This window comes from Castor canadensis, chromosome 8 (assembly GCF_047511655.1).
Source record: "Castor canadensis chromosome 8, mCasCan1.hap1v2, whole genome shotgun sequence".
NCBI classification, from domain to species: Eukaryota; Metazoa; Chordata; class Mammalia; order Rodentia; family Castoridae; genus Castor; species Castor canadensis.
Window position 1 is genome coordinate 37,265,465 of NC_133393.1, and position 15,654 is coordinate 37,281,118.

Genomic DNA, 15,654 nt, shown 5'->3' on the forward strand with positions numbered 1-15,654 from the left:
ACTTTATAATAATCCAATGTCTAATTAAACTTATACTTAAATTATAGGGTTTTATAGTTTGGCAGTTCCTTAAGAACTAAACATAAAATTAACCATATACCCTGCAATTTCACTCCTGGTAATACCCCCAAAGAATTGAAGGCAGGAACTTGACACATAGTTGTATATCAGTGAGTATAACAGTATGATTCACAAAACCCAAGAGTCATAAATAACTGAAGTGTCCATCAACAAGTGAGTAGATAAACAAAATGTAGTATAAACATACAATGGAATATTATTAACAAAAAGGAATGAATATTGATATATGCTACAACACAGTCATCCACTGAGCAAATACTTAGAATGTCCATGTTCCAATTATAAATGACTGTAATAATGGAGGATATTGGGAAAGTGGGTGGGCAGATGTTTCAGGTTCTTACCATCTTCGGTATCACATTCAATATATAACCGTATCTGGGAGTGGTAATGCTCAATGTGATCATGTGGTAGGTGAGAGAGAGTTAATATAAAACACCCCTGTCATTAAGTTCTTAAGTTAACCTGAGTTGCCACGCAGGACAGATGCTCCTAACTATGCTCCTGACTATGTCTTCATCCGTTAACCCTACAATTCATGATTCCATGTTCAATGACATTCTAAACTATTTCCTTGCTTCTGATCTGAATCCCCCTTTAGAGTAAAAATGTACCTGCCATTTGAAATTCAATCTAGTTCAAGATTTTTTTTATAAATTCAGCATCATTTGTCAGCCTTATAAGTTTAATTAAGTGACCCAACCAGGAGAGATGATCTGCTATTGGCTTTCTGAAAACAATAGCTCAGTGTACTTAGCCTATTAGACCAGCCTGCACTGTGACGCTTCTATTTACACTTTCTTGTAGCTGGGATGACAGGTGTACCCCACCACACACATTCATTGGTTGAGATGAAGTCTCTCAAACATTTTGCCCACTGGCCTCAAACTGAGATCTTCCCCATCTCCACCCTCCCAAGTAGCTAGACTTACAAGTATGAATCACTGCATCCCACCTAGAGACTTTTTTATACTCAATGATACTATACCAGTCCTATGAGTGCTGAGGGAAACAACTCTTCTCCAACTTCTGATACTGAAAACAGACAATTTATCTCAAGACTATTTCACAATATGGTAAGAAGAAATAGGCACTGTAGGCAGATCTATTAGAAGCCAAAAGTAATAAAAATATAATTCCTACGGATAAATGGGGCAGTAAAAGTAGAAAGGCTACAATAAATTGCTCCAAGCCTGATGTCAGAAAGAAAATCACTCCAATACATGGAAATTCTCTCACTATCACCCTGATTACAAAAATCATGTGGAAAGAACAAACAATGAATATACTGAATATATTATAAGGATCAAGAAAAGTGTTTGATCTGGTTACTGTCTTGGAGTGATTTTCAAGGGTGGAAAAATTGTTTAAAAAGTCCATTTTGAGAGTCACTTTCTTTTGCATTACTGTTATTGTGAAACCACTTAATGTTTGCAACATTTTTCTCACATCAGCCAAACTAAAAATACAAAACAACCAACATAAGGAAAATTCTACTTCCTGTTCGTCTGCATTTTTTTGTTTGTTTGTTTTTTGGATTTTTTCTTGGCTGTGGCTGAAAGAGTTGAAATTTTATGTTGCAATTACAGTTTTCCCCTTTTGGAGTCCCCTTGTGGCTCTGTTGAAAGCCCACAGCTGCCTTAATCCTCCATGTGGGTTGGTGTAAAGATGACACATACAAAACCACATTTACCACCAGAATAAAAAGAAGAATGCATACCTCGCTCAAATTTTAACCGCTGATAAAGCTGAAACTGATCCACAGGTACCAAACAGGCAATCTGAAATGAGAGACATTAGAGGTGAGATTTCAGTCATCATAGGACCATGAGTTTCGAGTCCTTTACAGAAATTACTGGCTTTTCTTACCCTCTCTCTTCCAGTTGTTTGCCAAATTCTTTTTCTCCACAATGTCCATACAACCATTCTCAAACTATCCCCATCCCTCTACCACAGTGAGGAAACACTGTTCAAGACATTGATTTGTTGATTGCCTTCTATTCTTTGACCAGCAGCTACTATGACCAGGCAACCAAATTTCATTATTTGGACCTCCCACATTATTTGTGTTTGTAAATAAAAGATGTTCCTTTCCTCTTTACAATCATTTAAGAAATTTTTAAGAAAACTACAGTTCTAGCCTCGGATCCTTAAAAAATAAACCAAGTAGACAGAGACTCAGGAATTGACAGGCTTATTTGTCACCTAGCAAATAGTATTTCCTAAAAGATAAAAAATTTTCTTCTGCAAAAATCACTTCATAGAGCCCTACTTATCACACATTGACACCTCAGACCCTGATTGAAAAGAAGTACCTTAGACATTTCTTATGTCTTGCCCTCTATTTCCATTTCTAATGGCAAAATGAACCAACATTTACAAGTAAACAACAGTCATTCATACCTAACCCGGTGACATTTGAGACTAATCATTTTTTACATTATATATCAAAGGTAGATACAAGAAAAGCCAACTGCTCTTAAGCTGGCATTCTAAAAATGCTAATTCCATGGACGTCAAGACATAAGATTACTATCCATGTTGCTATAGCTGAGAAAATAAAATGATGTGATATTAGACTTCCAGAAATTCAGCAAATTGATACAGAAAACAGTCTTAGTCTTGTTTTTTGGGGTAGAGTACATCTAGATGGAAATTCTTATAACTAATGAAGCAAAATCTACTTATAGAAAACTGGAGTAAGAAGATGATGCTAAAATTGCATTTAACAAATATAATAAAACTCCCCTGTGTATATATACCACATTTTCTTGATCCATTCATCAGTTGTAGGCACCTGGGTTGTTTCCAGAGCTTGGCTATTGTAAATAGTGCTGCGATGAACATCGGTGTACAGGTGTCTCTATTGTATCCTGTCTTATGTTCCTTTGGGTAGATGCCCAGGAGCAGTATCACTGGATCATATAGCACATGAACCTATTTTTAATCCCTTCCCCTCAAAAGCTATTTGAGATTGCTGATTCTATGGGACAGTCCTGTACCACACTTACCCCATCTAAAATAGTTTGTGGAATGATGCAAATTTTTTTTTAAATCTGTCAAAGTCAACCCCTAAATATTCTAATTTTTCAATGAAGAGCAATTTCTGTACCCGTTAAGTCACATATAGTTTATGGGAAATGGGGTAATTAGTAGATAAAATGTTTTAGACACAGATGAAATGCTAATGAGAAAAATGATAGAAATTAATGCAGTAAAAAGCCACTTACAATAGGGATGCATGTTTAATTTTAAATTAAAAAGATAAATTTCATCAGAGTATACATTACTAGGGAAGTCACAGATCTTTACTTTTTGTCTCTTACTGTAGTTTGAATCTCTCACTTATTGTTTCATAAGCCAAAGGATTATAATGAAGTAGACCTTAATAGAGGAAACCAATTTTCCCATTGAAAGCTGTGATCCCAAAAAGTTGATTACTTTTGGAATAAAGGTAACTCCCAGAACACACCCATTTTCTTCATCCCTGACCTATAGATTGGAATCTTCTTCATATGCTCATTACAGTTCACCACGGACAAAGCACTGGGCTGGATACCTGGACCACCCAAAAGGAGATAGAAAAGATATGCTCAAGGAACCAAAATGACTCAGAAGACAGTATACACATATGAGATTCAGGAGGACCTACTCCTTAATATTGTCAACTGTTGGATTTTTCACATTAAGACTAATTTTCTGAAATGTTTCCTATAATGTTTTTGGTCTTAGATAAGAGAAAAATGGACCTTGTTAAATAAGTAACAAAAATGCTGCAAAGTATTAAATTCTAAGTGTCATTGCTATTTGGAACTAAGTCACTATTGCTCAAGCCTCCATTTTTATAATTAGAAAATTGAAATAATTCTGTTAGGAATATTATTGGAAAATTTATTCAGACTTCAGGTTAAAGATTTCAACCAATTTTGTGAGGATATTCACAAATACTCCAAAATTATCAGACTATTAGACTGACAATCCTGGAGACTGATAAATAAGATTGCAAAGAGTTATCTTGTGATATACTCTTTCTGCCAACAAATTCCTAACCACCCAAAATCACACTAGAATGCTTTTTTTTAACTTTTTAACTTTTTATTTGAAATAATGTGATTTATAAAAAGTTGTAAAATTTGTAGAGTTCCTAAATGACATATCCCCAACTTCCCCTAAAGTCTTATATAACCATAGCTAATTACTAAAACAATGAAATGTACATTAATACAACACAAGTAAATAATTAAGAGGCCTTCTTAAATTTCCCTAATTGTCCCACTAATGCCTTTTGGATCCAATCCAAGCTATCACTGGCATCTAGTTGTGGTGTCTTTTTGGTCTTCTGTGACAATTTCACAGTTTTTCTTTTCGTGACCTTGACATGTTTCAAGAGTCAAGGTCAACAATTTATACAGTGTTCTTCGATTTGGATTGCCTGATGCCATTCCACTAGATTGGGATTGTGCATTTTTGACAAGAATGTCAGATGTGATTTTGGAACCATTAAAAGATACATGAGGACAAAGCAGTGGCTCATGCCTGTAACCCTAGCTACTCACAAGGCAGAGATCAGGAGGATCACAGTTCAAAGCCAGCCCAGGCAAATAGTTTATGAGACCCTGTCTCGAAAAAAAAAACATCACAAAAAAAGGCTGGTGGAGTGGCTCAAGGTAGAGGCCCTGAATTCAAATCTCAGTACTGCAAAAAAACAAAAAGAAGGTACATGAGGACACCATTGCCTTATTACTGGTGGTATTAATTTCTTAACTTGATTAAGGTGATATCTGCTAGCTTTCTACATTCTTTGCAATTAGCAATTTGTAGAAAATGTTTTAATTTAGGATCTTTAAGATAGCACCCCTTCAATAATTAGGAGACACAAAAGATGAAAATAAGGTTTCATTATTTACAGGTCCTGGGGGATACACAGCATACCTGAAGGACACACGAAAGTCACAAATTGCAGACAGGAAAGAACAAGGACCCATGGGCAACACCTTTACTTGGTTCAGGACATTATCCAAACAGGTTTTACATGAGGTTCTAACTGGTAGGTTTAGAACAGACCCAAGTTCCAGGATGTCACACTGTGACTTACAGGTGGTCACTGTGGCGTATCTACATTTGGTATATAGAAGCCAGTAAAGCCACTTAAGTAGGCTGAATTTAGCTGTCCCTCCTGGGAGCTATCCCAGGAGGAAGCTGTATGAAGCAGATTTCTGGACTGACCACATTGAGGAACTGGGAGGAGGAACAGAACTGGAAACTATGTCAGGGGTGACTAAGCCATGTTTCTGGTATGAGAAACTCCAACTTGTACTCAAAATGAATGCTGAGGAAACAAAAAATTATTTCACTACAGGTGGATACTTTCAGACTATGTAAATCCTGTTCCTTGTTAGCATTTGCTCTCTTTTTTTAAAAATTTTTATTGTTTTATTATTCATATGTGCATACAATGCTTGGGTCATTTCTCCCCCCTTCCCCCCACCCCCTCCCTTACCCCACACTCTGCCCCTTCCCTCTCCCCCCCATCCCCTCAATACCTGCAGAAACTATTTTGCCCCTTATCTCTAATTTTGTTGAAGAGAGTATAAGCCATAATAGGAAGGACCAAGGGTTTTTGCTAGTTGAGATAAGGATAGCTATACAGGGAGTCGACACGCATTAATTTCCTGTGCGTGTGTGTTACTTTCTAGGTTAATTCTTTTTGATCTAACCTTTCCTCTAGTTCCTGGTCCCCTTCTCCTATTGGCCTCAGTTAGCATTTGCTCTCTAATTTTAGTTTCTATTGACAATTCTCCCCCCAGAATTTTACTGTGGCATTTGCTTAATAATGCTTCCTGTTTCTACCACTCCTTCTGAACCCAGAGATTAGATTTCTGCTGCAGTGCTAGATAGGAGCAAGAAACTCTAACCTGCTATTGCACAGAAGGATGACTACAAATAACAATAATGTGTTGTACACTTCAAAAAGCTAGAAGAAAGTAACTTGAGTATTTCACCATAAAGAAATGATAAATGTGAAATGGTGCACACCTGCTATCCCAACCTATGCAGGAGTCTGAGATTGGGAAGATCATGGTTCCAGGAAAGCCCAGACAAAAAAGTTTTCAAGACCCTATCTTATTGGATGGGTGTGGAGGTATGTGCCTGTCATCCCAGCTACTGAAGGAAGTGTAAAATAGGAAGATAGGGATCCAGGGCAGCCTAGAGAAAAAAACAAGACACTATTTCCAAAATAACCAGAGTAAAAAGAGCTGTTAGAGTGGCTCAAATGGTAGAACACCTGCCCAACAAGCAAAAAGTCTGGATTTCAAACCCTAGCACCACAAAAAAAAGTAATGATAAATGTTTGAGGAGGTATATTTGACCTGATGTAAACATTATACAATATACACATGTATTGAAACATTGCATGGTACCTCCTGAGTATGTACAGTTTTATTTTATATACCCATTAAAAATAAATTTAAAGAATTCTACTTTTCTATTTCCCCCATTTATTTACTTATTTCTTTTTTAACTTAAGTCAATGTATAGAATACTGAAACTTAATCTATTTAATATATTCTAATCTATTATTATCCAGACCCATATTTAAGCAGTAGTAAAACTGTCTGAACATCTTGAGTTGTCCAGAGACTACTTCCCTCATCTCAATGACCAAAAAAGTACTTAGTTTAATTTAAAAGTTATTTTGGCTACCTTTCCTTTCAAATTTGAGCTAATTTTTCTGTTTTACAGAAATTTCTCTCTCCTCCTATCTAAACTCAAAAGACCACTTTTCCTTCTCATCACCATTCTAGAAATTCTTCCCTAAAAGAAAAAAAAAACTTGAATTCAGAAAGAAAATAGCCTCAGATTCCTTTTTAATAGAACAAGAGCAAGAGGAGGAAGAGGAGAGGAAAAGGGGGTAGAGAAAGGAGGAGGAGAAGTGAGAAGTGGAGGAAGAGAAGAAAAGGGATAGAGAGAGGAGCCTTCTCACTGAAGAAGCATTTATGCTGAAAGTAGCATATGATCACATAAGAAATGTTGATAAACATACAATGTATATTGCTTTTGAGTGAGAACAGTAATTTCAGTTATAAAAATGAAATTGTTGAAACAGAAGTTAGGGATAAGCGTCAAAAAGTACTGCCCATCAGAGTTTGTAAAGTCAGTACAGAGGAAAAGGAAACCAAGATTTTTCTTAGGTCTGGCCCTTGACATCATTTTTCTGTTTAAAAAAAGGAAGAGAGAGGAGATGGGAGGTTATGGGAATATAATAGAGAGGGTGAACTTGTTCAAAGTACACTGCACATATCTTCGGCATTATCGTAATGAAACCCCCTTGTACTTTTAATGTATGCTAATAAAAATATTCATTGTAATAAAAATAAATCATCTTTTTTCTGCCACAACTATTTTTAAAAATTGAAGAAACAATTTGAACATATACTACAACACATGAGAGCATCTGGAGATAGAATTGAGCACCAGTAGATCATTACTACCTGTCGAGTTTTTATGGTGCAGTGACTTGCAAAAACAGCACTTGCTATAAGAATTGATGTCTAATCACATCACTACAGAGACTAAAAATATCTTCTATCTCAAAACAAAAAATAAAAACTATTCCTCTTAACAGAGAAAATGGCACATTCAACCCACTCATCTGAGTGAAGCAAACACAGTCAAGCTTCCCTACCTAAATACTAGATAGAAAATCCAGATTGGACACACACACACACACACACACACACACACACACACACACACCCCATCACTGTCTGAGAGGCAGATGGCTGGGCCCACATGGAGGTGAAAGATGGGTGAGAACTGCAATTCCACAGCTGTGATCTTCACGGTTCCCTGCAGGGGCTGTGTTACCCATTCTCATTTCATGGGTTCTACAGAAGCCACAGTACATCATGTAACCAAGATCTTCTCACATCATTCCCTGGCCTTTCTCCTGCCACTCACCTACTGGTAAAAGGGACACACTCAGGTGCACATCCATCTGACATGCTCAAATACAGTTTCCTTATACTAAGCAGTATACTTATACTATATAGCTTAGTTTCCTTATACTGTATTGCCTTTAGTTTTAGTAGGATCTTAGAAATTCTATTCCCACTTATATGCAGCTTTCAATACATCTTAAAATGAAATTTTAAATGTGTTTGAAAACAAAATTTAGCTGAGAAACTAAAAAAAAAAAATGTATATTAACTCTGGTTTGGCAGCTTCCTTTGTCTGCCACCACCTCCGAAGTTTCACTTTTCTCCAGATGACACATATCACAGCCAAAAGCTATTAGAGACACACTCAATCCCTTCCCATTCAGATCCTTACATCACAGTAACAGGAATATTCCCACCTGCTTGAGCATTCTCATCTTTCTTCAGCCCATCAAGAAAATGGGAAAGAAGAGATGGCTAAGGAATGATTTGGGCAGAAAGGTTAGATCCTATGATTCTAGCAGCCTCTCCCAAAGCCACCCTAAATAAATATGCAATCTAAGTAAAAACTGTTATTTATTTTGCAAATGTAGCTTCAAATTCCTTAGCACTCTCCTCCAATTCCTCCTCTAGGTTCAAAGCACCTCACACTAAATTGTTCCTGTAGAAACTGAACCTCTTTGTTGGCCAGGGCAGCAGCACCCACCCTTCTTCCCACGTGTGCTGTGCCACAAGCAATAAAAGACTGGCTGGTTATTTCAGGGCCCCAAGATTTGAAAGGAGGATTGGTGAATGAGAAGCTCTTCCCTGCCTTCTACTGTTGACTAGCAGCTGGAAGAAGTTCAATTTCTCAGGCTATGCAGTGGTGGGCACCATTCAAATGGATCATGCACTTGCCACTCTAACACTATAGGGCCCAGGCAAATAGTTCAGGTTCTCCAGCAGGTCCAGGTATGCTACTTTTCATAGCACTGTAGGGAACCACTTAGATTAGATGTCGCCCTTTTTTAACAGGGCTTTGCTTGAATTAATGCTGCCAGAACTCCCAGTCTGTGTCCTGCCTTCGTAATTCCATGTTGGACAAAGTTCCTGGATAGAGCACATTGGAAAAGCCCTGCAGAGCAACAGCTGAAAGTACCCGATGATGCAATGATGGTAAGTCTGGCTTTTCTCTGGCTCCCAGTGGGGTCAACTCTAGCCACAAATCCTCAGGGAGTCACTATCTCTCACCAGCTTCTGTGACACTGAAAAGGAAGCTACCATGTTCTACTGCTTCCTACACAAGCAAACAGGGCTTGAATCAGGCATTAAATGCTTCACCAATGAAGCTATTCCTGATAATAAACCTAAAGAGGCAAAGCCACAGCTGAGCCAATTTGGAGGCACCAAGAGGGCAGGCCCAGGGAGCACAGCCAACTTCTGGGCTAAACCTACATGAGAAAGCCACAGAGAAAGAGCTTAAAATCCTTATGTCCTCTGAAGATGGAGAAAGATTGCACTTGAATGCATTTTATAAGGCAGTGGATGATAAAGAGTCACATACCATAATAAAAATTGCAGCAGGACAAAGGGGATCAGCTTTAACCAGAATTATCTTTAACAAGCAAAGTATAATAATGTTTTGCCCAAAGAATTAAACAATTTTGTAAAGTGGAAGGAGAAAGTAGTCATGACATAGAATCCAGTCGAGCATCGTATGAATGAGCCCCATTGTGATATACTCAAAAATATATAGACTGTGAGCTATATATTATTACAACAATGATCTATGATGAAATCTTGATGTAGAGCAAGTTGATGGTATAGCTCCAGTTCATTTGTGTGTGGTATTTTCCTGTACGGTATTTACTTTCAAAGGAGGAGTCCCAGATAAACTGATAATGCTGTTCAGATCTTCATTATAATCTTCTATTCAGTTTTCAGTTCAGAATAAAAATAATCCCCACCAGCACTGCACTGTTTTACCACTCTGAGGGAAAAAAATAGTAGCGAGTTGGTTAAGAACACCTGAGTATTATACATTTGTGCCCATATTTGACCAGGCTCTCAGCAGACCAGTGAGGATAGAAATGGCTCATTAATGCCCTAGAGTGTCTTACAACTCATCTAATGAGGAAAAGACTCTAGAAAATTTAAATGAATTTCGTATGGAATAGTTTTGTTCTGTTTTTTTCAAATACACTTTTGTAATATCTGAGGGACATTATAGGTTTGTTTAGTTTTAATAAAGCCTAAAAGTAAAACTGCTTTTAAAGGAAAACTGAAAAAAAAAAAACAGATCTAGAAACCAGAAAGAGACTGTATTCAGTGAGAAAAGGATGCCAAGAATATGAAAATATCTACACAAGGAAAACCTGGAGAGTTCAGTGCTATTCTAGAAAACCGTGAGAAACCACAGCCTGTCTTTATCACATGTCTGAACATAACACCCCTCACACTAGGTATCCAAGTGCCAGTGGTTACCATTTGCATGGTAAGTGTAGGGCTATACCATGCAATTGAGCTTTACGTCATGATAGAAATGGTCTACTCTGAGCCATGCAATCAGTTGCTATTAACCACAAGTGTCTATCAAATACCTAAAAACAATTATCAAATAACACGACTGGACTGGGTTTTTAATTTCATTTAGTTCTAATTAATCTGAAGTTAAAACTCCATTTACCAGATTGGATAGCACAGCTCTAGAACATAAGACACTGATTAATTTCCCAGGCTTGTTTCGAAACTTCAAACTACTTATTTTAGTAAACTTTGCATACAGAAATTAAATAAGATTTCCTATCAGTTCTTGCTGCCTGCCCTATCACTCATATTTCACTTTTATAATTATCTGACTACTTATCTGTTTAATGTCTCTCTGCTAGGTCAGAAATTCTACCTGGATACCACTGGGCCTGCTGTAACCTCTGCTCTGTCCCAACCTAAACAAGGTATGTGTATTGTGTACTCTATTAATCCTTACACCAGTCAGACACCAGAGAAGCAAGTCAGAAAGAAAGCTTCTGTCCTGGAAGGATAATGCATAGAAAGATGCACTGAAATACCTGATCATCATCTTAAGAACAATTCAACATCATTTCTCCCTACTTTAGTTTCTCCCTACCAATTACCCATGCAAAAGTAAATAATAATCTTTTTTTTTCCTTTTTCTTTTATTATTCATATATGCATACAAGGCTTGGTTCATTTCTCCCCCCTGCCCCCACCCCCTCCCTTACCACCCACTCCGCCCCCTCCCTCTCCCCCCCCAATACCCAGCAGAAACTATTTTGCCCTTATTTCTAATTTTGTTGTAGAGAGAGTATAAGCAATAATAGGAAGGAACAAGGGTTTTTGCTGGTTGAGATAAGGATAGCTATACAGGGCATTGACTCACATTGATTTCCTGTGCATGGGTGTTACCTTCTAGGTTAATTCTTCTTGAACTAACCTTTTCTCTAGTACTTTATGGTAGAATGTGCACATTCAATATTACCCTTTTATCAAAAAATTTGATTATTTCATCATTTTCTTAAAATGCATACTTCTAAACCATTAGGTATTTCTTCTATGCTTCCCTTGAAAACTCTTCTACTCACTTGTACCACTCAGCTGATGTTCAATAAGCTAAACACAGGATAATCCTTGTGTTAGGTTACAAATAGTGTATACCATCTCTCACTGCTTTGCTTTCAAAGCAAATGTTATATATGTGGAAGCACATATATTCATAAACATGTATATATACACACAATGCACACATATATACACACATTAATGTATCCATTTATAGCTATAGCTACACACACTATTGAGCTTCTAATTATCAAGAATTTTATTACGCATTCTGTCTACCTACCTAACTGTACTCGTAAAGCCATGTAATTATGATGGTCACAAAGAACACAACAGAATTCTAGATTTTCCACTTTCTAGATATGCACTTTGGGAAAATTACTAACATCCCTGAGCCTCAGTTTCTATATCTGAAACTAACATCCAACTTCATGAAGTCTGTCAGGAGGACTAGACAGTACATTACCCAAGAAAGCAAAGAGCACCTGGCAAGAAGCAGGTGTCATGTTTATTGAATAAATAACTTATTTCACATTTTTGGGACCCATTTCAAAGGCTTACAAACTCCCTAAGAATAGACAAGAGTTCATTATAGTCTGATCTCAAGTGAGCAGGGACTGAAGATTAAAAGGCAGACTTAAGGGCAAGTCAATGTCAGTGACTGAACAAACAAAAAGATGAGATAAATCAGTCAAGAAATTGGAGAACTCACTCAAAAAAGAGATGCTTCTGATGCCTGATGCAGGTCAACTGAAAGGCTTCTCTCAACTCTTTGGAAATGGTTCAACTCAGACTACCACTGTAGAAGGTTACCACTATGGAACATATAAACTCTGGTGGGATCACAATCGTTCATATACTCCATAGCTATAGCCAATCTATGGCCTATTTATCTTTAAACTATTCAAGGTCGCAAGACCACTCGTTATTCAGCCTCCAAACCTCACATTTGGTCAATTTGACTACTAGTGCCTTTGCCTATTTTAGAGCTTCCTCAACATGCAAGATGGCATATATAAACAGAAATAAGATAAATGACAGCTTTAACAGTTTGTATAAAGAATCTGGTAGTATGTAGCAATAAAGTACTCCTTTTAAAAGTTAACCTCTGAGTTGGGCGCCAGTGGCTAGCACCTATAATCCCAACTACTTGGGAGGCTAAGTTTTGGAAGACTGCAGTTTAAGGCCAACCTGGGCAAATAGTTCATGAGACCCCCATCTGCAAAAAACCAAAGTTAATGGACTGGAAATATGGTGCGAGCAGTAAAGTGCCTGCTTTGTAAGGGTAAAGTCCTGAGTTCAAACCTCAGTCCAACCCCAAAAAAAAAGGTTTTTGTGTTTTGTTGCTACATTCACAAGTCAAGATTCTAAAAATAACATCAACAGGAGAGAAGGGAAGGTCATGGCACACTCCATACCTCAGCTTCCTGCAGGGTCCCGTGGTTTAAACACACCATATCAGGGCAAGTGATGGGAGACCCACATCCATCTCGGATTGCCAGCTGCATATACTGTTTCAGGCACTATAAGTTAAGAAGAAAGAAGACAGACAATTACCACTCCATTATAGTAGCACAAAGGTCGTACAACAGAGCCACCACTGTCTCTTCCTTAATTGGCTGTCCTGGGGTTCTTGTACTCAGGAAACATAAGTTATCACAAGTGTGACTACTAAGAGCCATCACTTTGGAAAGAATGCAGATACAGGCAATTAATTATATATGACTTCATCCAAAGAGTTTATTCAAGTCAAATTCCCATGTACTCACACAATTCATCCACCATAGATTGTGAAAAGCAGAAATATTTTTGTACTCATGGCAAAGGACTTCTCCTATTTTATTTTTTTAAATACTTATGTAACTTCACAATTCCATTTTTATCTAGTGGTCCTCTCCTTCCAAGTTTGCCCAGAACTAGAATGGAACCCTATGATCCCAAACAGAATTGAAGTAAGATTAAGGCTGTGACTTATCCAGGAACATGATTAAAAATAAAAGGTAATGTCAAGTTTGGGACAGTCAAGTGACTTCCTGCTAACTGGAGACAGATATTTTAGGAGAATGAGATCCTTCCCCAAATAGAGGTCTTGGTGGCTACCACGTTGAGGAGACTTGAGTAGTACAAAAGACACTAGTCAATTGGAGAAAGAAGAAATTGAACTTTAAAAACAAACCCCAAGAGGAGAAGGAGGACACCAAGCAAAAACTTGGTCTACTCACTGCTTGTTGTGACTGGACACTGAGCAATGGGTAGAGACATGAGTCTGACTGAGAATGCAGGAGAGGGACTGACAGTGTCATGGAAACCTCCAGTGCCTTCTCTCTCCCTCCCAACCCAGCCTCATATGCACACAGGAAACCGAAGGCAGTACAGCAGGCCTCTTGTACATGTGGACTCCACATCTGCAGATTCAACCAACTCAGACAGAAAACACTCAGAAAAAAAGTGCTATGTTGCTGCTGATGTGCATCACATAGGTAGGTCTATCATGGTTAGGTCTGTACTAAACAGGTAAAGACTCTCTTCCTTGTCATTATTCCCTAAACAATACAACATAACTATTTACATAGCATTTACACTGTATTAGGTAGTATACTTAATCTAGAGATGATTTAAAGTATGCAGGAGGATGTATATGCTGAATGCAAATACTATGCTAAAGCCAAATATTTAACCCAGATTTGTCATCTCTTCAAGTCAGTAAACTGACTCTAAGAAGTCGGATTTTCTATCACAGCAAAAACTAGAAAATAACTTAAATATCCAATAATTTTTGCTAAATTCATGCAATGAGATATTGCAGAATCATGAAAAATTCTCATCGAGTTGCATTTAAAGGCATGAGAAAATGCTCATGATTTAGTATAAACTGGAAGATAAAAGTTATCTGGGAGCAAGGGTCCTCCTAAGCCACTCTTACCCTACAACTCTTACCCTAACCTCATGATAGATATTAGATTTTCACTTTCACTTTCTTGTTTAAGAGAAATGAAGCAATTGCTTGCTCTAAGATTTACTATACCAAACATGGTCTCCAGTACCAGGAGCAGTGGTCTATAGAATAGAGTAGAAGCAAGGCAATTGTGGGGAAGAACTTCATGGGCAGGCAAAAACCCAGAGGAACAGTGCAGTGTCTCACACAAAGGGTATCATACCAAGAGACAAATAAATAAGCCATATGAAGACCAGTCTACCATTCTGCTTCTAAAGACCTCTCACCTTCCATCAGCCGCACTGGGTCTAGGGTTACTGCCTTCATCCCACCCCAGCTCCCACCTGAAGAAATTGAAGTAAACAGATGTGGTCTCCAGGATCAAGGGAAAGATGTCTGAGGGAAACAAACTGAACAACGAAATGAACTTCAGATGCTAGCAGCTGGGGTCTAGACCCAGCTCTACTCTTAATAGGGTCAATAATACCTGTTATGGTTAGCTTATATGGTTTAAAACACACACACATCCCTGAAATTTTACCTACAAATTGCAGAATATCAGGTTATATTTTTACTCTCTTCACTTGGACTTAAGACTATCAAAAAAGTTGTGAGGAGCTGTTAATCCTTTGTCCTTCTGAGATGCTTTTTCTACTCCCTGCAAGGGACCAGTGAAACTACTGAGGCTTGAGAAGCTGCATAGACAGAGCAGATATGTATAACAGAACATTCCACATGTTTCTAGGCAAGCTTCTCCTTAAAACTATTTGGGTCTATAGCAAAAGCTTAATGTTAAATAGAAACAAGAGACATTATGTGAGTTTTTATGATGAAAAAATTTATTTAAACTTATACTACAAATTTATAAGGTTGACATACTAAGCCTCCCAAAGAGCTTATAATGGATGTTCCACTTGCTAATGCAATGTTCTTAGGTACACTGCAAGCCATGATACATCAACTTAATGAATTTTGAAGCTTCCTACAAGCACTGTCCTATCTGCAAATAATATTGTGTGACCCATAATTTTAGGAAAGAAGTTGGAGCTATACACACTGACTAAAAGCCTTAAGTATACATGTCCTCTATTTTTATTCTGAGAAATACTTACTCAAGATAGAGATTTCTAAGTGCACATT

At 37.6% G+C, this 15,654-nt stretch overlaps 1 protein-coding gene across 5 annotated transcripts in view; it reads right to left on the reverse strand.

The window, feature by feature from the left end:
- Positions 1–15,654, reverse strand: part of Rnf144b (ring finger protein 144B) — a 166,976-nt gene that overhangs the window by 26,362 nt on the left and 124,960 nt on the right. For all 5 annotated transcript variants that reach the window (XM_074082815.1, XM_074082811.1, XM_074082812.1 and 2 more), the window contains 2 exons: positions 12,998–13,102; positions 1,802–1,862 (listed from right to left, as the gene is read on the reverse strand). In XM_074082815.1, coding sequence (XP_073938916.1) covers positions 1,802–1,862; positions 12,998–13,102 — 166 coding nt within the window. The remainder of the gene's footprint in view (positions 1–1,801; positions 1,863–12,997; positions 13,103–15,654) is intronic.